General features: G+C 51.5%; 1 protein-coding gene across 10 annotated transcripts in view; it reads right to left on the bottom strand.

Moving 5' to 3' along the window:
- Positions 1 to 2,852: 2,852 nt before the first annotated feature.
- The window catches only part of CHD6 (chromodomain helicase DNA binding protein 6), a 100,879-nt gene continuing 79,271 nt past the window's right edge, over positions 2,853 to 24,460 (bottom strand). For 8 of the 10 annotated variants that reach the window (XM_077787056.1, XM_077787051.1, XM_077787057.1 and 5 more), the window contains 16 exons: positions 23,212 to 23,371; positions 22,531 to 22,620; positions 21,477 to 21,580; positions 20,733 to 20,862; positions 20,438 to 20,498; positions 20,219 to 20,276; positions 19,346 to 19,565; positions 17,197 to 17,405; positions 14,484 to 16,037; positions 13,751 to 13,899; positions 13,262 to 13,468; positions 12,180 to 12,626; positions 11,344 to 11,532; positions 9,497 to 9,616; positions 8,342 to 8,446; positions 2,853 to 6,358 (listed from right to left, as the gene is read on the bottom strand). In XM_077787056.1, coding sequence (XP_077643182.1) covers positions 5,468 to 6,358; positions 8,342 to 8,446; positions 9,497 to 9,616; positions 11,344 to 11,532; positions 12,180 to 12,626; positions 13,262 to 13,468; positions 13,751 to 13,899; positions 14,484 to 16,037; positions 17,197 to 17,405; positions 19,346 to 19,565; positions 20,219 to 20,276; positions 20,438 to 20,498; positions 20,733 to 20,862; positions 21,477 to 21,580; positions 22,531 to 22,620; positions 23,212 to 23,371 — 4,694 coding nt within the window. In that variant the 3' untranslated portion in view covers positions 2,853 to 5,467. The remainder of the gene's footprint in view (positions 6,359 to 8,341; positions 8,447 to 9,496; positions 9,617 to 11,343; positions 11,533 to 12,179; positions 12,627 to 13,261; positions 13,469 to 13,750; positions 13,900 to 14,483; positions 16,038 to 17,196; positions 17,406 to 19,345; positions 19,566 to 20,218; positions 20,277 to 20,437; positions 20,499 to 20,732; positions 20,863 to 21,476; positions 21,581 to 22,530; positions 22,621 to 23,211; positions 23,372 to 24,460) is intronic. The other 2 variants (XM_021536641.3, XM_077787055.1) reach the window with 1 other exon arrangement.

The following is a 24,460-nucleotide window of genomic DNA, read 5'->3' on the forward strand; positions in this document are numbered from 1 at the left end:
CCGCCTGTCACTGGAGGATACCTGAACCACCTCCCTTCTGCTGGGAAGGCGTGGGACGGAGAACACGCGGAGCACGCCCGGAGCGGGTGCGGCGGATCCCCCGCCCCGGTACCTGCGGCGATGCGAGGATGCTCAGAGGATGTTCAGGATCCGGCCCCGCCGCACCCGCTCACTCGGCAGCCCCTGCCCTGCCCCGACCTCCGACCCCACTCAGAGATCCTGGGGTTGGTTCTTGAAAATGCTCTTCTGCAAAGTGCAGGGATCAGTTCGTGGGATCCGCGGGCTGGTGAGGCTGGTTCCTCACAGAGAATCTAATCAGTTTTGTGCTTTCCAAAACATAAAAACCAGCCTTAATCCAACATTCCATAAAACCCAGCCTTAATCCAACATACAAATCTATCTGGAAAATACTGGCCATAAGAGCATGGAAAACTGCTTGTCATAAGCAGACAGGAAATCTGTTTCATTTGTGGTATTGAGACTTTGGGTCCCACAGGTTTGTTTATTCCTTCTGGACCAGAGATGTGTCTTCCTCTAGGTGAGCCAAGCTCTGGTTTTTGTGCATCTTTTCCTCTATCAGAAATCTCTGTCCTTTTCTGAAGGGGAAAAAAGACACTGTGAGGTTTTCTCTTAAAGTTTTGTTTTTCCAAAGAATACAGGCAATTCCTGTACAATGTCTCCCTGTGCTATAGCACAGCCAGCTGAGAAACTTGACAACCAAGGCTTGGCAGGAGCCCAAAGAGAGGAGAGGCTGGAGCATCTGCCATGGCTCTCACTCCTCCCAGTTGCTCCTGCAACAGGTTCAGGACAGTATTTCTTGAAACCTGAAGGCTAATGCTGGGCTTGCCTGAACCGATGTATTCAGGCAGGCTGGGACTGAGTTCCAAGTTAAACCAGTAATGTCACATCTCATCCAGACCACTGGCAAATGGAGCCAGGTAGTCGTGCTGTATGGAGTTGTTCATTAATAAAAATCCCACTGGAGGGAGAACAAGGCCACTTGGGGAATGAGACATCTTCTGCTTGGGCTGAAGATCTTGCATTGTTTTATACCTCTTGAGGTGAAATCTTGATTCTTCAGAAATTAGTGCCACCTATGGCACTGCACCAAAGGCCTCCAGGCACCCCTGGGAGCACCATGAAACAACGAGCATCCCCAAAAGCCATGTGGGAGAGTGAGGATGATGTTCCTAGGCCTGCTGTCCAAACGTACAAGGCACACTGTGCAGATTGACGGGAAGGGGATTGAGAGAGAAGCTGGATTTCTCCTCCCTCTGCTTTCCCAGAGATGCTGCTCTGCAGCACTGGCAGCACTCTTTCCTGGCAGCACTGCCTGCTGTCTGGTGCCCATGGCCGAGCATGGGTGCTATGGGCAGCTGGGCACTGCCACACGGGGCGTGAAGCATCTGGGGGCTTCACCTGTAGCCTAGTCCCTGGAAACTTCTTTGAGGTTGTAAAATGTGAGGAGATTCCTCACATTTGATCTCGTGACTCAGCCTGTGCTCCAGAGCTCTGGGGCTGAAGTAGCTCCTTGAAGAGGTGAGGAACAAAACTGCACTGAAAAGCTCAAATTTAAATGCAAACCAGATGTCATTAGAGAAATTGCCTTCTGCTCACTGCTGACCAAGATTTCCAACCCCAAATCCTTTCTTGTAACTGTCAAGAGCCCAGAGTGGGTACATCTGCACCCAGGGTAGGTAAAGTTCCTCCAACCATGGCTCAGTACTGAGGAAAATTCTTCCCCCCTTTTTTGTGACTATAAAGGGAATTAGAGATCCTGTCTAAATGTGTGATGAGACTTCTGTCAGATAAAAACCAGGCAAGGACAGCAGGGATGTGCAGCTGTGCCTGTTTTACTCTCTCCAGGAAGCGGCACTTGTATCCTGTAAAACACAATAGGGAGCAAGCTGTGCCCACAGTGCCCATCCTCCACCACATCCACTCAGTGCTGCAAGCAGGAAGCACACCTTGTCTGAAGAGACAGAGACCAGCCACCACTGATGTGACAGCTCAAAGCCAGCACATGCTCCTCCAGGGCCCTCCTGCTGTAGCCTCTGCCAGCAAATATCCTGCATTATGGATGCCGAGCACAAGGATGCAGTGTGTGGAGCCAGATTTTAAAGAGAGATTCTGGAACTGGAAATTCATAGCTCATGATACCATTTTGCCAGTCTTTTCTGTGGGGTACTTTTCTATTCTTCCTCCCCAAAGGAGCAACAAAATACCAGGACAAGGTGCTTACACAGAGCAGGTGGAGCAGTAAAAGCACTGCTTTTACTCTGTGTCTTTTTTCCTGGATCTTGGAAGAATAGAGCTGGTCCTACATATCATTCTGACGAAACACTGACGAATGTCTGCTTTGCTAAAGCCTGAGATCCTTACACAGAGATTTAGGACAAGCATTTCACAGAACTTGGAGGTACAGGAAGCACAGGGAGAGGAGCCCAGCACCCCCAGTACCCCACCTGCTGTGAGGGGCTGTGCACATGCCAAGGGGTGTAACTGCTTGGAGGGTGGGGGTGTGTGAGACAACTGTGGAGGCCTCTGGACTTTTGCCCACCCTTGCGGAAAAAGCATGTCAGCAGAGAGCCCTGGTACATCCTCTGTGCTTAAACTGTCCCTGGAGCTTGGGCTGCTCCTGGCATCTTGCAACCCACGTGGAACATGAGTTCCCTCAGGCTGGCGAGTTCACCCAGGGCGCAGTGGGAGCTGCAGCTTCGCCCCCTCGCAGCCAGCAGCAGAGTAACACACAGGGCACCAGGAGCAGCCTAGAGCAGTGACCAGGCAGCTGCTTTCAACAGCTTCTCAATGGGATCATGCTGAGAAAAAGGCAAGTCACGTTTATCACTGAGTCAGGTGAATTAAACATTCACATATATTTGCTGAAAAAAATTATATACATCTGTAGCAAGGCTCTCCCAAGTCTGAAAGATAAGCATCCTCTAGTCACTGAATTAAAAAAATAAAAATCTGACTTTTAAATATTTTTCTTTTTATCCATGTTCAAGAGCACAGACAGTTTATTTTGTTAGCACATTTTGTGAAGGATGTATGTGTGTGAATAGCCATGAAAACCAGTCAAAATTTGGCATTTGTTTGGGATATGATGGAAAAGAAGAAGCAGCCACTTAACGCCTTACAGTCTAAATAATCCACAGAGTATATCGGGTTGCAAAAGGGTCACAAAGTAGCAAAGAGAAGCCTAAACACCCAGAGACGTAGCATACATGTCTGCTAAGGAAGAACAAGGTATAGAGCATGCTGACTAATTAAATAAATTCCACTTTAGACCCTGTTCCTTATCCATGTAACCCTGGAAAAATCATCCCATAACAAGAAGTGGACTCGGAAGAGATTTCTGTATCCATTCACAGTAAGGCTTTGAAGATATATGAAGTTTTATAGCATTTGTATTTTAAGGATTTAGGGCAAGTACATGTTCTTCCACTGAATAAAAACAAAGTTAGTACTTAAAAGGTTCAAAAATATATCAATTGTGACTTTTCTTTACATAAATAAATTATATTGATTTTGGATTTAACAGCTGAAAAAACCCTTTCTGCTTCCACTGGAGGCAAAAACTGAACAAAATGTTAGTTAAATAGAGATAGCAGCATTTCTAAGAAATCTGTCGACAGTGATACAGTATCTATGCTACACGAATGTTATTAAATAGACCACAATTATTGGGGGGGGGGGAGGAGAACTGCATTATGATTAGCTAAATCCTTTAAAAAAATCATCCAATCCAGTAAACTGGGAATAAATTCAGTGAAAATAAAAACCAACTGGTTTTATGACCACGGGTAACAGACTTCTTTGAGATGCTAATTTTAACATGTACATAATTTATAATCCCAAATGTATAAAAGACAATGACAAAAAGCATCATAAATAAATAATGCAAACTGAAATAGTTATGTCAAAACATTTGGACCATCCGATAAATTAGCAAAACTGCAACAGAAAAAAAAAGTAAAAAATACAGTAAATTGTGACAACCAAGTGTGAAACTGATGAGTAGCACACTCCAACTCCCTCCCCGCCTGCCCTTCACTCACTGCTGCACCACTGTGGCTTTACTCAATTCTCAAACCATGAGCTGCAAGCAAGAACAACCCCAAGAGAAAGAAGAATTAAAGGAGTGAAGGAAAGGAGAAATCGGAAGAGTTGCCTGTGGAGGAGTCTCAGTACCCAGCGCTGGAGTGGGGGGCTGGCAGCATTAAAACCCATCCATTTGAAATGCAGATGCTGAAATCATTTGGAGGACTGGAAATACTGTTCAACAGCAAACGGAATGGGAAGAAGACAAAATCATCTCTTCACAGTCCACCGCTAGAAAGTAAGAAACTCAGGCTCTGAAAGTCTCAAGGGTCCTTCTCAGAGGACTGCCCAAGGAGGGAAGCTGGCCTACAGCCTTCTCCATTTTTGTTGAAAGAACACCACTTCTGGGGTAAGGAGTGGAAGATATAAAAACTCAGAAAGCCTAAGTGTTCACATAAGATCATTAAAATCAGTGTGGTCTGTTCATGGCTAGAAAAAAATACCTTTAGAGCACCTGTAATGCTATAGCTGAGAACTAATGCCAGAGAGAACTGAAGACAAGCAGAATGATGAAGGAACTGGCTGCTACAGATACAGTAACCCCAGAAAAGTCATGCAAGTGTGCAAAACCTTTCCAGCCCAAGCTGGAAAGTTCCTGTAACTACCAAGGAAAGGGCAACTAAATTCCACATAACATAAAACCAAACGTTGGTTTTAGAAAACACAAAAGAATGTCTACATCGTTTTTTCACTCTCTGCAGTTTGTCTCCAAACCTTTGAGGTGGGGGTGATCAAGAAATTATATCACTACCAGTTATGCTTTTCCTTTCAAAGAAATGAATATATGCATTTTCAATTATTAGTTATATACTTCTGTCTATACTACTATTCTAGTAACCATGATAAAATAGGGAAATACTTTAAATCAAAAATACACATTAGCACTTACTATAGCTGTGCTTTTAGCCCAAATATAGGCTTTTTCATTCAGTGTTGCTGTAGACAGAATTACCCTTGTCTGTGTATGTCAAGAGATAAACACTTTTCTTTTGCTTTTGGTTTTTTTTTTTTTTTTGCTGCTTTTTCTTCTCAAAGGAGTGAGCAATTTGCGGGGGGTGACCAAGTACTGGATTTGCTATTGTCAGCTGGGATGATCGACTGGAAAAACAGAATGAGAATTCAGTGCCTCCCATACTAGCTAGACAACACTGTTTATCTAATAAAGTGGCAAGACCCTGCAACTATTAACATGTAGTATGTCACCAGTTTTTTCTGACAGGGAATTAGGTAGATAATATTACTCATGGAAACACAGGTTTATGAAGGTGGAGTAGGGTGGGAGGGGAAGTAACAAAGAGTTTATGGGATAAGAAACTCACAAGCCACCATCTTTTTGTGTTTTTCTTTCAATGAAACAAAAGGTCTAATCGGTATCATGAGCTACTTGGCGCTCCTCCTCTGCTGGTCCGTCCTGCTCCTTCTCTGCCACCACTGGCAGGCTCTGCTGCACACAGTTTTGACTGTTTGCAGCTTCTTTTTCTGGCAGTGAGACAGTTTCTGGCTCTGGATTTGCCAATTCCCCTTTCGCTTTCTTCCTCTTCCGCTTCTGGCTCTCCAGGTTCGCCGCCTCCGAGTGCCTGGTTTGCTGGATGCCAGGCAGCGCCATGCCAATGCCAGGGGAAAGGAACATGGAGGGATAGATCAGTCCAGGAGACATCCCTGGGATAAGAAATGGGTTAAAAGCTACAGGACTACTGGTAGTTATTGCAGATTCTGTCTGATTAGAAAATGAACTAGGACCAGGCTTGTCTTCAGTGAGAGGCTCCCTTTTCCCATCCTGGCTGCCCTGTTTCTCCTCATTGGCTTTTTCGGTGCTGGCTGTGCCACCTTTCGTTGTGCTTGTTAACGAAGTCGGAGCAGTCGCAGTGCAAGTTGTGGTCATCGGGGAGTTGAGGAGTCCTCCCACACCGAACATCTGGGGTACAGTCGCCATGCCCGGGAGCATCATGGGCAACATGCTCAGGGTGCTCTTCACATCCTCACCAGAGGGCACTGCTGCAAAGCCAGCAGGAAACCCAACCAGCCCAGTCAGAGGGATCCCTTGCATATTTCTCATGTTCTGAAGTCCCACTAGATCCATCCCAGCAATTAGTCCATTCATGAACAGTGGTCCCATTCCAGAAGAAGAATCTGCTACAACACCAGGGCCTTTAAGGAGTTCATTCCGGGGCCTCCTCCCTCTCCGGCGCGGCCCAGTGTCCCGGAGCACAGGCTCGGTGAGGATGCGATTGAATTTGTTTTCAGGTAAGTAGCCCTGAAAATGAGACATAACAGAGAACACCCGACAGTTACTACTGCAGCGAAGGGAATCTGGCTTGTCCATGCCCACATCTGTGTCCCAGATGGTGTTAGCACAGAAATATTTGCCTACATGATATGGAATTTGACAGGTACACACAACTTTTCCCCAAGAGAGGCTGCCAAATGCAGAACACCCTTGCTCCACCCTGGCAGGATCCTGCACTCTCAAATGCTCAGGGAAGGGAGAAGGAAGCATGTTTTTACCCTGTTTTTCACCCCAGCCCTCAGCACCAGCTGCTCACAGTGCGAGAAGCACCGGGGCAGCATGAGGTCAGCTGCCCAATTGGCTCCCTGCCCAGCTCTAATTGTGCCTTCAGGAACAGCTGAAAAAATCCTCTTGAGATAGGAAGGGCCAAATTTTCAATGCTCTGCAGGACAGCAAAGCTAATGGGATGACACAGAGAGTGGGCATGCAGAGAGGAGCTCCTCGTCAGAACTTCATGGAGATGCCAGGGAGCATTCAGAAAGCTCTTCTGACAGAAGAGACATGGGACCAAAACACAGCAGCCAGAAGTGGGTGAGACCATCTGGTTACACAGAGCAGTGCGGGAGGATCCACAGCACAGCTTAACACTCCCGTTTTCAGCATCCTCAACAAAGACATTTAAATATTTCCCTTTGTGGTTCCCTTGGGTATCAATATCACCACTCTTTGAACCATTTTGAATAATAAATTTAGATAGGAAAAGTATTTCCTGTTGATATCTGTAGTGCAGAAGCATGAATTAGATGTGCTTGGCAGTCTGCTCAGCACAGCACCTGCCAAAGGAGGGAGAACCTTCTGGGAGCATCTCCTACTGGCACGTGGGAGAAGCTACACAGGGCCATGAGTGCCCCCAGGCTCTGTGGGGCAGCCAGCCCCAGCTCCTGCTGGCCTGAGCGCCCAGAGCTGCCAGCCATCCTTCTGCATCCCTCCCCTACCAGGATGGGTATGCATTCTCCAAAAGCTCAGTGTCCATGGGGTGGGAATGATCATGGGAATGCAGCCACTGGAGCAGGGCACAAGAGAGGTGCCCAGGCAGCGCCAGGCACACAGTGGCAAAGAGACTGTCCCCTCAAGTCAGGGGAAGGAAGAGCTGTCAGCTCACCCAGGGCTGGCTGCCCAGATGGGGCCCTGATGACAGCCTGGCCATGGAGCCTTTCCCTGGGTAGTGGGACAGACCATGTCAAATCTCCAGTGCTAAGGATAAACCAATTTGAGAGGAGTACAAACCTCTAAGATTCACCAACAGATTCACCCTCCAGCCCTCTGCAAGGTTGTCACACTAACCACTGCAGCCCCAAACCAGGCAGCAGGTGAGAGGGTCTACAGGGAGAAGTCTGGATAAGGCCAGCCTGTGGGGCAGGGCAGGACAATCTGGCAGTGTCATGCATGCTGGAGGGGAGAGTGCTCCTCCCCAGGCTCTGCCACACACCAGGGCAGGGATTGGTGGATGGACAGGGCGGATGAATGTGGCACAGGAGACTCCATCCTGCCCCTCTCCCTGCCTGTGTCTGACCCTTCAGGCCTGGTGATCTGTGGGGCCTTCAGTGGGCCTGCGGCTGTGCAGGCAGAGCTCACAGGAACTGATGAAAAGCGTCAGCTAGAGGTGTTTTGGAAAATTTGACCCATGAGAATGTTTTGTCCATACCCTTCTGTCCAGCTCCTAGGGCATTCCTCTTGCCCCTGCTACCCTAAGCACCCCAAGGCTCTGCAGCCAGGCACGCTGAACCCCGCTCCCGGGGCACTGGCCCCCTCTCTGTGGCCTGGCCACGGGGCTGGTGGTGGCACGGCCCAACCTCCCACTCTGCCCCGGTGCTGCAGCCATCCCCTCCCACACGCCCAGCCCAGGGCCTGCCTCACAGCTCCCAGATCCTCACTGGAGAAAGGTTGTGGGGATGGGGAGGGGAAAAAAAGGATGACATGATACAGATTTCTCCAAAAGCTCTAACTTACTGAAAGCTTAACAATGTCAGCCCAGTCAGCTGCAACAGCATACTCCAAGTTTGCATCAAGCCACCTTGGCAATTCCTTCAATGCTGGTGCCGTGGCTCCCCCTAACTATAAAACACAGCAGAAGGATGACCTCTATTGCAGAGACAGTTATGTAAAATAATACAAAAAAATATGATTACACTTCCCCTAGTTTCTTGCTTTGGGCTGCAATTTGGCTGGGATGGAGACTCTTGCCTTGCTACACTTGCCTTTCTTCAGGATTTGGTGTGTGCCTGCTGCTTCCAGACACACAGCTCAGGGAGAAAAGGCAGGTTCAGCCTCTGTGGCCCAGTCCACTGCCCTCCCAGGTACCAGCAATGGGGAAGAGCTTTGGTAAAAGCCATATTTAGAACTGGCAAAGTCCCCAACTCACCTAGGAAAGGCCAGCATCAGGGTAACAAAGGGGAACACAGATGTGGCTGAAACAACCTTTCTGCCTCACTCTTTAGTTTTGCTTTTAGAAGTGATTAATGTCACATCACCTTCTGACCTTGTACAGTCCTGGGTGTGTTTAAGAACTAATTTTGGTGCAAAGTACTCTGGAACACCCCGTCTTGTTCAGAGAGGTGAACCTCAGTGCCCTGGAGATTAAACTGCAGACGAGTAAATCCAAGCTCCTTGCTTAGAAAGCAAGAAAAAGCCCTTGAACCCTCTGGACTTTCTACAAGCCCAGCAGTGGGATGAGTATTGGTGTGCTCTGGTCTGTGCCCCATAAGGAGGAACAAACCAAAGGTATTTGCATGGCAATGTTACAATTTGTGGCATATTACAATGAACTCAAGGGGAACAATCAAATCCAGGATGGGAAGCACAAGACAGGACTGTGCTGAGGGTGGCTTTAAAGCCAAAGGCTGTACTCCATTGCCACTGAGGGGTCTGTGCCCCCTGGCAAGGGACTACACTTCCACATCCCTTACTTCACACAGTCACTTACTTCACAGGTCTGCATGTCCCCGGGCACGCATGTGTTATAGGATGATGTAGATTAGAGACCTCTTTCAGACTTTTGTCTCATCCATAGGCTTCTCTGGATTAAATCTCCCCCACAGGCGAGCTCAAAGTCTGCTAAGCATTTTGGGACACTGAGGGCAGAGCACAGAACAGGCCTTTGCTTACCCGCCGTCCGGTACCCTTATGTACCACCGGCACTCGCTCCTCTCCCGTCAGAGAGCTAATGTCCAGTTTGCTGGGGTCCTTGCAGCGCTGCCTCCTCTGCTTGGGCTTGTCTGAAAAATTCTGGAGTGCAAACAAGACAGTGTTAATGAGACTAGATGGCTTAATGAGCCTGGCTAGCTACAAGCCCTGCAGGAGAGCAGCATGAATGGGCTCTCAAGGGACAGGGAATCCCTGCAGGCTGGGGCAGGAGCAGCACCAGCAGCACAAACTGGTCCCTGCCACAGGAACAGCTCTCAAATGAACAGATCTGATATAAAGGGGTCTCCAGTGTACCCCACTTAGAGTGCTTTAGCCCTTTCTAACTCCCCTCGACTCCTGACACTGCAGGTTCTTATACAGGCATCTGTTAAACAGGACACTGCATACAGCCAGTAAAGAGAGAACAGGTCTGCGTGTGCCACTTGTGTCAGTCTCATACAGCCACCTGCTTCTCACCAGCTCAGCTGTGCCGTTTCCTTCCTCTTTTAGCTGTTTTCACCACAGAGATGCTGCACCAGGTTTCTTTGGGATCAGAGCCCTCTGGAACTGCAACATACCGAGTTACAGCCAAGTCATTGCACACCCACTGTCAATGTGCCTGCAGGGATGGAGCACTATAACAAACAACTCAGACAGCACGGATTCCTGAGAGTCAGAAAAAGACCCTGAGTGCAGTTCATCCTTTGAACTGAGCTACTGCAGTACCCCAAAGCCCCTCTCAATCCATCCTGCATGGAGAGAAGAGATCCTGCAGGGCTGGCCTGGGACTTTCTAGGAGCAAGAGCTTCACCAGAGGCAGGGTCAGACTGGGCAGGCTCCAGTACCTCCCTGGAAGGCAAGGGTGTTGTGAGTCTGGCCCTGGGCACACAGCTGGATGTGTCTCTGGACTTTGAAAAGCAAACACCACCCTGCTGGGCAGATGTTGGGCTCCTCACCTCTCATCTCTAACAAGCTTTAAAAAGCAAATGTCTTGCCTATACTTCCAAGCTCCAGGAAATACACCCCTGCCTCAGGCACGTGATCCTCCAGGACCAAGATGCAGAGTCTTTTCTGTTTTACCATATTTCTTCCTGCTCTGTTTCATGGCCTGTGCTCTGCCTACCACATGGTCTAACAGGCTAAATAAGCTGAAACCCGTAGCAAACCAACCTGTGAAACCCAGAGGGGGAGGTTTATGAGAGAGAGGAAGAATCAGACAGTGCACCTCACTCTGAGCCACTACTTTCTGAGAGCATTCATGGCCACATGGCCACAGCCTCCAACACAGCCTCTTTGGTCTGGCTCTTAAAGAGAGCAGGTTTTTTCTTGCCTGGAACCTTATTTAGTACAACAGCACTGCCTATAATGACCCCAGGTGAAAAAGAACAACATAGACAGACCTTGAGCACCTCAAATCCATTTTCTCATTTTTGTCCCCATCCATCCCTGGCACTTCTGGAACACATTGTGCATTGGGCAGATAGATGCACTGCAGCTGAAAAACCAACCTCAGCTCCTGGAGGATGCCAAGCAGGTCCATGCCCAGGGAGCCCTGAGGGTACTGACAGTCCCCTGTCTGGGCATGTTTGTGTCCTGAGGGAAAGGAGAGGAGTTCTCCAGCAGCAAGTGCTTTTTGTTGCTGTACAGGGGAACAGCGCTCACCTCTTAAACATGTCATGAATCCCTGAACAGCCCCAGTGAACACCCCAAATCATGTTACAAGAGAAAACATAACACAAAGGGCAACACACAAGGCAGGCGCACGCACACACACACACACACACACACACACACACACACACACACGTGTCACTTAAGGCCACCCTTACTGTGCCAAAGCTGGAGACATCGAGTGTGTAGTCAGACTGCTGCCGGAGCCAGTCAAGGAGACTCTTATTCGGGACAGCCTTCTCTTGGCTGCCTGCAGCTGGGACTGGCTGTGGAGTTGAGGTAGCTGCAACCGGCCCATCAGGGAGGGGACTGCTCTGAGGGGGCTGTGGCTGGTCTTCCTGAACATCCTGCCATGGAAGGAGGAGCAGGGACAGCCCATCAGCAGTGTGCAGTGATGTATGTGCACCCCAAGAAGCACAGCTCCCAAAGCAGGTCATTTGCTCCCATTGCACAGACTAATCCAGATACTCCCAGTGCCTTTTCCTTAAATCACCACCCACCACCACATTACATTTCCACTCCATCCCCAGCACTAGTGGTAGGGAGGGAAGAGAGAGCTTAGAGATGCTTCTGAACTTACAAGGAAACACTCCAATCACCAGGAAGACCAACTTTCCCTCAGATCACTCCTAAAAGTGGTCTAGGGGCAATGGTCTTGCTCCATTCTTTAAGTGGATCCCAGTACAGAAGGCAAAAAGGGGTAGCAGGATCTTGTCTTCCTCATATTCCCTAAACCTAAACATTTCCTGAGGTGGGACAGCAGCTTCTGATAATGTTTAAAAGGATTCAAACACTCCCCAGTGCTTTAAACTAGAGGGATAACTTCCCTTCCTCCCTGTAGCATCTACTGCTGCCTAGTCCTCCACAAACCAAGTTGTCCTGGAGGAAGCTGCACAGTGTCATGGGCAGCAGAGCTTGGAGGGGTGAGCTGGGCCATGAAACATACTGCACTGACTCCACTGGGTTCATGTGAAAGGAGGGAGCATCAACCCACCTGCAGCCTGTTTGGAAGAGGCCTCTCCTTCAAGAAGATGAGGTCCATCCCTTCAACATTTTTCCTCCTGCCCCGTCTCCTCCTCATGGCAGCATCATCTCTTCGGAGGCTGCCATTTACAATCTGTCCAGTGACAGGATGGATTAATCCTGCCTGTAGGATGCCAGACAAGTCCATGCCCAGGGAGCTCTGGAGGGCATTCACGGTCCCCAGTTTGGGCATGTTTGTGTTCAGGGGGAAAGGAGAGGAGTTCCCTGGGGACCCATCAGAGCCTCTGGACAAGTCCACCGCTGCCTCGCGCCAGCCGTTCAGCACAATGGGCGGATGGACACGGGCTGCTGCCAGCTGCTCCAGGCTCCTCTGTTTGGCATCTCTCTCCATCTCAAATTCATAGGGTCTCCTGTGCTTCCGCTCATCTTTTGCAAAGGTAGGGCTCAGGAAACCTTCCTGTGTGTACAAAAGCCACAGAGGGTTGGTTACAGCTGCTCCTGCCCTGCCCAGGGACCACAGCTCCTCACCCCAGCACTGAGCTAATGGTCATCACTGCCTCTCCAAGGAGCCCTGTCCTTTCCCTGGGCATATCACATCTCTTTCCCTGTGTGGGGGTGGTGCAGGAGCACCCTCGCACACACTCAGATATCACAAGGTGTTATAAACATGGCTGCTCTGTCAGCTGCTGGGGCCCCAGACCATCAGCTCCTGTCTGTCCAATGTGACTGTTGGGGACTGGAGCACTGGGACTTGGGAGCTGGGGACTTGACAGGGCAGTGTTCCTTGCACCCCTTCCTTTGGGATATGGGTGGGATGTCCCCTTTGACCATGTCAGGCGCCCCAGTGCTGACTCTGGAAGCACCGCTAGAGCCACAGAACAGCAGCTGCCTTCCAAAGAGGGCAGCAGGGCTGAGAGCACGGGGCACTATCCCCTGGTGATAGGAGCTATCACCAGGGGTCAAGTGGCTTAAACCTTGTGTTATATACCCCAACTGACACCAGGGGGGCCCACTTGGGAAACTCCTGAGTACTTCTGGGCAATGTCTCATCCCAGAGTCCTGAGCCTTCCACCGCCTGAGGGCCTCCCTCACCTTTTGTACCCGTGACATTAAGACCCCATTATTGAAGGTGGGATCAGGGGCTTCTGATTCGGTAAAGCTGCTCCTGCTGCCGATGTTGCTGGCCATGGCTGGGGCTGTTAGCAGGCTCTGTGCCTCAAACTGCTGGCTGGAGGAAGGCCACTTGCCCTTCAGGATGGCATGGCAGATATTGTCAATGCGGTTGATGATCACACGGTCCTGCAAACAGAATTGGATGGTGGTAAGCTAAACTGGAATGAGTGACCTGTGTATGACATCTCAAGATTAAAGTCAAGCCCAGCCCAGGTGATCTCAGCTCAGCAAGGAACTGCTTTGAAGGCAAACATCTCCATGGCACAGGTGCTTGGGAAGAACACCTTGGCCAGAGCATCCAATGGGGTGCGCAGAAGAGCAAGAGGCAGAGCTGGAGCTGTGTGAGCCACTGCTGGCCAGGGCTACCCAGGAACACTTTGATACAAACTGTGTTCATTGTAACCTCACCTTAGGCCACTCAGAGAAGGAATAAAGTGTCTTCTCCTGCAGCAGCTGGGCAATGGTTGGTGCCCGGGCATCCTGAAGATCATCAATCTCCCCAGGCAGGACAGAAGCAGAATTCTTGTTCTCTTCCTCCAAGTACTTCTCTGGACCATCTAAAAAAGCAAGGGAGAATAGAACCCACCACCACCCTGCCCTTCTTCTTGTCTAGAGTTGGGAGTATCTCCTCACACATTCCCACCCCAATGCCCAGCTAGCTCCACAAAGGTCCCAAACAGTCCCCAAGTCTCCAAGAGAAGCAGCAGACTTGGACCAGGGCAGGCAGCCCAAGCTGCTCAGGAAGGAACATAATTCCCCTGAGATGAGTTTGGGAGGCTTGAATTGCAGTACCCCCACGCATGGCCATTCCCAGGTGGGCGAGAAGGAGGGCATATGCTTTTCCAAAGGGAGCTGCTCAACAGGCAGTGCCCTGTGCCAGAAAGGGAAAAGCATCCTGCATTCCATGGCATGCTCTTAGCAGAACAGCTGCTGGGGCTCAGGGTGGAGGGTTCTGGTCGGCTCTACTGGCAAATGCAGCCCCCAACACCTTTTGCTCCCAGGTGCAACAGCTAAAGCGACCTCAGATCCTACAGATGGGAGGCTAGGCAGCCCCAAGGTTTTGCTCTGCAGGGAGGAGAGCAGGTCCTTCCCACGATAGCCAGAGGTGACTGTGAACCTGAGGGAACTCTCAGGACATTACCTTGGCTCTGGTTGCTGCTGGCTTTCTCCCCATCATCTCTGTTCTCACACTCTTCTTGCTTTATGCCCTGAGGCTCAGGGTGCAGGGTCTCCATGCAGCCTGTCTGCCCCTCAGCACCTTGCCCCAAGGGCTCCCCCCTGACACAGGGAGTCTCTGCCCCACGAGGCCCCCCCTGAGGCAGAGGTGCAGGCAGGCTGAAGGGCTGGCTCTGAGCCTGGCCCGGTGAATGCTGCTGGGTGCTCTCCTCATTCAAGCCACAGTCCTCCCTGACCTCTGCCCCGGGCTCCCCCAGACCCAGGGACTCTCTCTCGCCATTCACATCTTCTGGGCAAGTGTCCTCAGGTGTGGGGAGACCAGAGCTCTGCTCCTCACCCCCCAGTTCATGAGCCTCGGGGTCAAAATCAGCCCTGGTCCCGGAACCATTCAAGCCTTCCTCGGCATCTGCTGCTGCCTCAGAGTTATCATCATCCTCTTCTTCCTCCTCATCTTCCTCACTGTGGCTCTGACTTGGCCCCGACTTTGCCTCTAATCCTTTCTCCTGCAGCAGACTGATGAACCTCTGCTCAGGAGGAACTTTTAGTTCATAGTTATGGAGACTGGGACTGTAGAGCCCGACACTTAGGACCCTTTCCATGGTGCCATGCTCAGGCAGCCCTGTTGCTGGGCTGGCAAGTGCTCCTTTCTGTTCCAAGCCTTTGCTGAGTTTGGATGGGGCACTCTGTGAGGGATTGCTCTCAGGGGTAGAAGGTGAAGGCTCAGCTTCCTCATTCTGATTGTCCATTTGGTCAGAGACCACCTGCAAACCTTCTAGGAAGGGAACCTCTCTCATGGCATCTGCATCGCAGCTGGATGGATCCTCATCCCCCTCCAGCTTGCCCTCAGAGAGTTTGGCGACGCTGCTTCCGACATCTGTGCAGCTTGGGCTGTCCCTGGTGAGGGAGCTCTGCTCGCTGGGACAGGCCTTCTCATCGTACATCATGCACACCAGCGAGTCTGGCAGTGAGCTCTCGTCGTAGTTGCTGGAAATGATGTCCCGGACTTCAGACATGAATGTTTCACAGTGTGCGTCCAGCGGGCTGCCGCCAGCCTGGGACATGGTGCTGTCCACAGTTTCTAGCTTGATGTGACTCTCAGCTTCGTTCTCCAGGGTTTCACAGGACTGGTCCATCTGGCTGTACACAGGGGAACTGTAGAGTTTGGAGTTAGACTGGTAAAGGCAGCAAAGGGTTTCTGGGCCTGGGAGCCCTGTTCTTTTATGCTGGGCATAGTTTCTGTATGCGTCTAAAAAAGACAGCTGGGGGTCATTCATGATGTAGTAGTCAGTGCGGTTCAGGCCGTGCTTGGCAGTGCCGATCAGCAGGTCCCGGTCGTGTTTGCCACACTCCCACCACACGGGCAGGTAGAGGCTGGGCTGGCACAGCTTGAGGCGCTCGTGGAGCTGGGGGCACTTGAGCACTTGCTCGCGCACCTTCCGCAGCAGCTCGATGCGGTACAGGGTCCTGGCAGCACGCTCCTCCGTGATGGGCTCCACATAGATGTCAGGGTCTGGAGGACCTGCAGCAGGAACAGCAAAGCCAAGGACACATTATTTGGGTGGTAGGCGTTCCTCAGAGGTAGTGATGAGCAAGCTGAGTTTTAACCTTGCTCATTCTGCAGGTGAAGTGGGGCCAGTACTTGTAGCCACTGTTGAGGCCCCATTTTCCAATCTCAGTACCTTCCAGTCATATCCCACCAAATGGATACAGGACAAGACAAAACCTCCTGACTAGAGCAGCTGGATCGAGTGGCACCAGCTACAGAGGATTTCAGAGTCTTGTCTGAGCTCTGCTCCATCATCACCAGCAGTGCTGAAGCTGCCTGGACCTGCAGGCGGAGCTGCTCCCAGCACTCTGAGCCTCCAATAGCCCTTCAGCCCATTGTCCAGGAAGGGCAGCTCATGCAGTTCTTCTGATGAAGAACACCTACCTAAGGCACAACACACACACACACACACACACACACACACACACACAAAAAAGGAACTGTGCCTAAGACCAGGCTCCATGACAGATCTGAGGCAAAACATTTTCTCCAGTTGTTGGAAACAAATCATTGTGCCTAAACAGCTTCCAAGGAGCTTTTCATCTGTCATGTTCTGTCCAGTGCCAGTGTAGGACCTCTACAGAGCACTCAAAGAAAACAAATGCCCTGTGTATTGACCAGGCTTCCCAAGCCTCCTGCAGTGGATCCAGGCTCCATTTATCGTGCAAGCAGAGCTCCACAGTCAGCACAAGCATAGATGGAGAGGACTTTGTCCAATGGCAGCAGAGGGATGCTTGGAGAGCAGCAATACAGCTCACCCAAACAACCCCCAGCTCCAGCATGCAGCTGTGCTTTGTGTGTGCTGCTCCTCAACTTGTCTCTTGTATACAGAGGTTGCTCTCTTGGATAAAACTGGTTGTGGTTTCCTGTGAGAATTCCAAGAGGTTTGTGAGAGCAAGGGCAGGAGTCCACAGGTCTGCTCTAGCCTCCCACTGTGCCAGGGAGGCACTATGTGGTGGGGACAAGGCAGTCAGAAATGCATGACTGCTGCAAGCCCATGGTCTGCCAACTGTCCCCCTGCTTCCAACCGTCTCTGAAGCTCCTCCCTTGCTCTCCTGCTCCACGAGAGCAGTGGGATCTCTTCTACATGACCTACCAGTACCCCTCCATAGGCCATGCAATTTCCACTCACCATCCTCTTTCCATAAAGGGAGACCACAGACATTCTTGCACATGGCCACAAAGCTGTAGAAATACTTCTCCAGGCTCTCATCTGTCTTCTTCTCCAGTCGCGAGATGGCTCGGAACTGGGCCCAGTCAAAGATTTTTTTCTCTTGGTCGTAGATAATCCCAAAGGAGGAGACAGTGCGGTAGAAGTCTGCCTGCTCCCTCCTGGTCCACCTGCAGAGCAGAGAGGAGATGGGAGCACCACTGAGACGTGCACCAGGCAGAGAGGCTCAGAGAGCACTGTCTAGTTACTGACCAACAGTTTTGAGGGAGGTGTCAGGAGGAGCACACTGGGAAGACCACCACAGCACAAAATGCTCTGCCCTCTGGTGCACAGGGAGGAGGAGCAGAGGCCACAGGTCCTCTAGCACTCAACTAATTCCTGAAAAAACCCTCTGGTTGCTTTGATAAATCCCTGAGTGCAGCTCTGGGCTGTGCTGCCAACAGGGAGGCAAAAATCTATCCCATCTAGTCCCCTCCTGCCATATTAAGTTGTTTGACTTCCATAGAAAAGTCAATTCTCTGTACCAGGAATTACAAAAGAAAGATATGCAGACATAGTTCTCATCCAGCCCCTCCCAAAGGGAAATTGAGACTGGGGCTTGCTGCTGTAAGGATCCTAGTAACAAACACCACCCACCTTACTGACTCCTGTGGACTCCTGAGGGTCACCACCTTCCTAGCAGAGGAGAGCAGCAGTGGTGAAGGAGGAGTTCAGTCACAACACTCTTAAAACACAACTTTCACGCTGGCTTGGACCCTCTGAGCTTTCACCTTGTGGTGACCACTCAAAGGACACAGATGGTGAAGTATCCTGGGCAAATACTGGCCCAGGCAGATCCCAGAGAAACAGACACAGAGAACAGACTTGGGTGCACACAGCAGGGCAAAGGCAGAAAAAGTAGTGCACTGAGGCCTGAAGAAAGCTGCCAGTCAAATCTCAGCCTCTGAATTGCAGCTCTGAGCCAGCACCAGCAAGTAGCTGAGACATGTCAAAGGAAAGGAGACAGGGTGACAACACCCACAGCACTCTCCAACTGCCCAAATACACCTGGGCCAGCATTGCCATCCCTGTTCCCAGGGGCTGCAGTCATGTTTCATTTCAAAAATGAGAACAAGAAGAAAGTTAATTAATAAATATATTAATGATCCAAATCAAGGAGCTCAATGGTGAATTTTACAAAAGGCCTCAGATTAAAGGCTAGTGGAAAACTCCTGTAAGGCAATCTCCCCTACAAAAAGCCCAGAGAATTAAGGAGCAGGAGGTAACAGGCTGCTGTGATGTCCAAAGCACAACTATTGATGCCCCCACCTCGAAGAGGGGATGGTACAACTAGAAGAAGTCCAGAAAAAGAGGAAAGGGAAGGTGGCTGGAGCAGCTTCTACACAAGGAGGCCAAGAACAGAGCACAAGGCAACACACATGCCATGTGGTCATGTGGGGTCCTGCTGCAGGGACAAGTTCACAGAAAGCAAAGCCATTGAGGGCTGGTGACCACAGAGAGTCCCAATCCTGGGGTGGCATGGGATACTGGCAGCAACGGCAGCAGCATCACCCTGTGCACACCCTCCCACTGGCTGCAGAGAGCCACTCAGAGTGCTGGGACAGTCCCAACCCCCTCCCACTTCCTGGGACATAAATGAAATAGGAGCACAATGCAATCAGGGTATGTCACCACTGCGCTCCAGAGGCCATGAGCAGGAGGCAAAGCCAGTGATGTGAGAGCTACAAAGGTTGGAAGGGCACTGTCACAGACTGTGACAGTGCTCATCTGTCACCCTCATCCACAGTGTGTCTCAGGGACACAACTCTCCTCGTCTGAGGCTGACTTGACCTTGAAAAGCTGTCCCCTCGTGTCCTTTCAGTTTCACCACCCGCTACCCACACACTCCAGTTTGCAGTGGAGGCTGCTTCCCAGCTGGGCTGGCTGCTGGAGCAGCAAGGCTCCCATGGCTCAGAGCATGTTCCCTGCCCAGCAAGGACCCAAGTGACTCAATGCCCTACAGCTGGCAGCACAGACAGCTCTGGTGACATTTACCCGGGTCAGTTCTGGGGGTCAAGCAATTCAAGTGGGCTAAATCAGCTTTGTAAAGGCTCCTTTGCTGCTGCATTACCTTTTCTGCATTTCTTTGTTCATCAAGTCCATCTCAGAGGCTCTCCTGAACATCTCATCCTGCAGCCAGTAGCCATGGTTACCGGGCACCAGCATCTCGGCGCGGGGAGGCAGCTCCTTGCGGTTGCAGCGCTGGTAGACAGTGACAAGGCGCCGCAGTCTGGCCGTGAGAGCAGAGGAGACAGGCCAGCAGGATCTGTCTGAGTCAGAGCCATCCTGGGCTTCAAACATCAGCAAGGACATTAGTATTTAGCACACACACAAAACCACAGGTTCCCACATCCTCTGGCAAGCTCAAAGAGCTTCCTCCCACCTTCTGCCTTCCATGGGGAGCATGAGTGATCACAGTCATCAGTAGGGGGCCATGTGACCCTGCTGGTTCACAGCCTCACCATGTCTTAGCTTCCTTCAGAGAGAGAGAGTCCAGAGGCTGAGATCAGGGTAGGGATGATGGCTCCAGGCCAGGCCATACATGGGAGAAAACTGCAGCTCCCTGCTCAGCAGTGGGGCCAGCCACCCCATGGCATGTGCCAACACTGCCCACTGCAGAGACCTCACGTGCTCATCTCATGCAGGCAACTGTATGGAGAAGATCAGACTAATGGCTTCCAGTTATCCTGGGTAGCTTTGGCTGGGATCACTCGGAACCCTGTCTGCCCTGCCACAGGGCCTATCCATAGGTCACCTGTGAGTCTGTGCATGAGGGTCCCTGCCCAGGTTGAGCTGTCTCACCCACTAACACAGAGCAGCATGTCCCTCCAGCCCAGCAATGTGTTCCTCCCACCAGACAATGCCTGGAGTAGCACTCAGGCTCAGCTGTGCCACATCAGATCCTGGGAAGCCATGGACCACACTGCAGGAGACATGGCCTCACCTGCCGCTGGCTCGTCCCGCTTCTCACTGGTTTCACCCACCCCAGCAGCCACGATGTCCTGCAAAAGGAAACTATTAGAGAGGGCTCAACCCCACACAGAACCCCCTGCACCCACAGACTACTCTACTGCCACGCAGCAGAGCTTATGGAGTCAAGCCTACATTGCAGGGCAGGCTGGGCAGCATCAGATATGTATCTAACAATATGAATCCCACTCACCTCCCGTTTTGACAGCCCCTCCAGCTTTTCTCCACTGTTCTCTTCTTTCTCCATGATGCCCCTAGGTGAGAGAATTAACAGTCCCTGGTAGTGGCAGTCCCCTGTGGCTGTGCCAGTTCTCAGGACCAAGAAGCAAAGAATTGGTGCTCATGCCATCTCTCCACCTCATACTGGGGACCAGCTCCCTTCTGCCCCCAGCTCTGCACTCCGAAGCACAGCCTGCTCCCTCCCTCCACCGCACTGCCCCAGGAGAGAGCCAGGTTGCTCTGAGAGCTCGGCTCCATCCCCTGCTCACCTTTCAGCAGCATCCTGTGCCCCATCGCTGACGCCCTGCTCGGCAGAGAGCAGCTTCTCATCTGGCATGCCCACCTTCTCCAGGAAACACAGCGCTGGGTCTGCCCGCATGGCGTTGTACCGCTCATAACCTGCCACACCCAGGACAGACAGACAGCACAGAGCAAGGCTTGAGCCTGGTTCACAAAAGCCTCCTACTCCTGGCACTCCTGACTGAGCTCCCCACCTGACTCCCCATCTGACTCTCACTCCCTCTGTGCTACCAAGAGAGTAATTCTCACTTCCAGAAATTCACAACACTTTCCCAAAGCTGCTAATTGCTCTGCAGCCCCTGGGCAGCAGGCAAAGCGAAAGGTCAGCCTTCCCATCACACCCAGCAGCAGCAAGGACACCACACAGGGTGCAGCTGGGGCAAACAGCCTTGCGCTCCTGGAAGCTGCACCGGGATTCCATGACAAGGCCAAGAAAAGACCTGTGCCTTTCTCCTTGCCCTCACACAGCAGCTGCACACTGCTCCTGGCAAACCAGAGTCTACCACGAGATCTGGCACGGCCACCCTGGGCACCATGGGGTGCCTGTTCCCCACCCAAACATGCTGCTGGCACATGGGGAGAGCTGTCCTGGCCCTGTGTGGCTGTGGAGTGTGGCCATGGCTCTGCCTCTTGCACTGACATGACATCCCATCCAGCACCAGAGGTCCTCATTCCCCCACACACCAGCACCCACCAGACAGCTGGGTACACACCGTGCTTGAAGACGCCGATGAGCAGGGATTTATCGGCTTCGGCATTCCACCAGTCCACTGGGATCTCCACATAATCAATGTCTGGCAGCAGCACATCCAGCTCCCTGTGGCAGACACGGTATGAACACCCCTCTCCCACCCTCAGCAGACACTGAGGGACACTGAGCACTGCTCAGAAGGGACAGGGGGAGGCAGGAGCCATCGCTTGCTGGTTTGGGGACAGCTAATGAACACTGGCATGGGGCCCCATCATGACAGGGTACACCTCTTCCTGGGGTCAAAGAGCTGGATCTTTGGTTCCATCACAACCTGCTGCCCTCCTGCTCCTCTTTCTACAGGGCAGTGGGTGCCTCCAGCCTCTCTCCACCCTCCCCACCCAGGTCCTCTTCAGAGGATTGAAGATCCCGTCTGACCCGAACAGAATCTCTAGGGGTAAAACACTTCACACCTACCAACCACAAAAGAACACCATCTCCCCACATACATTGCTGCTGAATGGAATTGTGCTGAGGAAGGCAGCAGCCTTCCTTGGGGAAATTAAGCTTTTAAGATCAGCATATCATGCTTCTCTGAGAAGCACTGAGAGCTGAGTCTTTGCAGAAAGGCCAAGAGCTGGCAGACTGCAGGCTCAGTGCCATTATAGAGCCTGTGGGTCCCACTGTTCCCATTGCTGGGAGGGACTGCAGGCCACAGCGATGGGGCATGCTCTGCTCTGAGGCCTGGCCCTGAGACTGGGAGCAGTCTCTGTGGACTCCCACTTTGGATAAAGGCCCATTTGTCAAGCAGCATACAGAATCATTTTCCTTCAGGGTGTCCCTGTAAGTCCCCACCGCCCCCAGGCTGGTGCTACAGACTCAGAGTTGCCTCAGTAGGGCTGCCCTGGCTGCAGTCTCTGCACGGGCAGGGTGGCTGCCTGAGGGTGAAGCTTTGCCTGAGGAAGACCTGGGGTCTGATTCATCTGGAGCTGCAGAGAGCCCAGATGTGGCTGGATCAGATACCTGTGGCAGCTCTCAAGGCCAAGAAGCCTTGCAGGGGTTCACCATTAGGTCCCTACCTGGCAGGGGTGCCCTCAAAGGCTTTATCCGCAGCCTCTCCCAGTACTTCAGCCTTCAGGTAGTAGAGCATTCGCACCCGCAGCAGAACCCTGTCCCAGGGCAGAGAGGTCAGAAAAGCCAGCGAAACCTGCTCGACACCGTGTTTTCCCGCATGAAAGGAGCCACTTCCATAAAGCAGGGTGGGCAGTGACTATGCAGTGTCATGCCACGCTGCTCAGCCCTGTGACCCGCTGGCCAGAGGGCTGCTGTTCAGGACATGGCTTCCATGAGCTGGAGAGGAATAAGGGTGGTCCAGCAGTGGGAGTATGGTGATCCTTGTGGGCTGTGAGCCCTTCACAGCTCACTCCCACCTTCCCAACACTAAAGGCCCTCAGCCCACTGTTTCCATGAGCCAATGTGGGCTCCTGCAAGGGGGAATTAAACTAAAAGGGGTTTTAAACTAGAAGAGGAGAGACTTAGATTAGATGTTAGGAAGAAATTCTTCACTCCGAAGGTGGTGAGGCCCTGGCACAGGTTGCCAGAGAAGCCGTGGCTGCCCCATCCCTGTTCAAGGACAGACTGAACAGTGCTTGGAGCAACCTGGAATCAGTTCAGGTATTTCTGCCCTTGGCCAGAGTAATATATAAGATGTTCCTTAAGGCTCTTTCCAACCCAAACCACTCCATGATTCTATGACTCACTTATTGCAGTGTTGTTTGAGGTGCTTCTTGTAGCTGTCATCATGGAGCACCACCTCGGGGTTGCAGGTGGCAAGCCAGTCTGCGTTCTTTATCTCAGGAAGCAGCATCTGGTTCTTTGTCTTCTTCCCCTTCCTGCCTCTGGGCACCGGTGCTGACAAGCCTGTAACAGTGAGTGGCAGCCAGTGAGCACCACAGGCATGGCCAGGCACTGCCCCCAGGCACCTCTGGTGCTGGAGGCCAGGTGGGGCAGCAGAGCCAGGAGCTGGAAGAGCCCAGGCAGAGCTCCCAGCTGCAGCCTGGAGAGCCAAGGACAGGAAGTGCATGGGGCAAATGCAGAGTATGGGAGAGTCCATCTCTGTGAAAAATTTGGGAATCACCACAAAAATTGAACTGCTGTGTGTTCTCAGTGCAATGCTGAGACCAAATGATAATATGGTCCCTCGATGTGTAAAAATATCACACAGAAGGGATGAAGCCTGGAAGGGACCTTGGTCCTGGGCATAGCCCTTGAACACTTATCTTAGACACTACAGATACCTCTAAAGGTCACTCTATGGGGACAGTTATTTGGGTCAAGAGTAAGACAGTTATTTGGATAAGAGTTCAAACAAGAAGCTCCCAAATGATCAAAGAGCAGCAGACCTGCTGATCTGATCTGTAAGGGCTGTTTCTTGTACCGTGTGTCTGGAGCAGGGCTGGGGGGAATTGGATCACTGCAAGGGTGCTAAGGTACTCATTGGAAACAGAACACAGTCCCATATGTTTGACAAAGATAAAATGAGATCCAGTGGCTGGAGATGAAAATTAAACACAATACAACCTTGAAATAAGGTGTGAGTTCACAGCAGAACATGGAAACAACTCCTGGTGGGGTCACTGTTCTTTGGAATCTCCAAAGAGGGATAAGCTGCCTCCCTGGGCAGCTGCTCTTGAGGTAGGAGCTGCAAACATGAAGGGGAAAGGATGCCTGGGCAGTCTTATTCCATCTGTCTGGTCTTGTGGCACCAGTGAAAAAAAGAAAGCGTCACTATGTCCTCAATTCCTGCATAAAGACTTGCAGCTTCAAGACAGGACAAGGCCTGTGGCCCAGCTGGCTGCTGGAGGCCTGCATAGGCACCAGGCCTCTTGTCCCCAGCACCAAACTGGCCTGATGAACTCTGAGCAAATGCTGCTTCCTCAGCAGATTAGCTTGTTCCAGGATGAAAGGTAGGATGGTGCTAGATCAGAGCAGAGCTCTGAGTTGGGCTGT

This window comes from Lonchura striata, chromosome 17 (genome assembly GCF_046129695.1).
Source record: "Lonchura striata isolate bLonStr1 chromosome 17, bLonStr1.mat, whole genome shotgun sequence".
Lineage (NCBI taxonomy): Eukaryota > Metazoa > Chordata > Aves > Passeriformes > Estrildidae > Lonchura > Lonchura striata.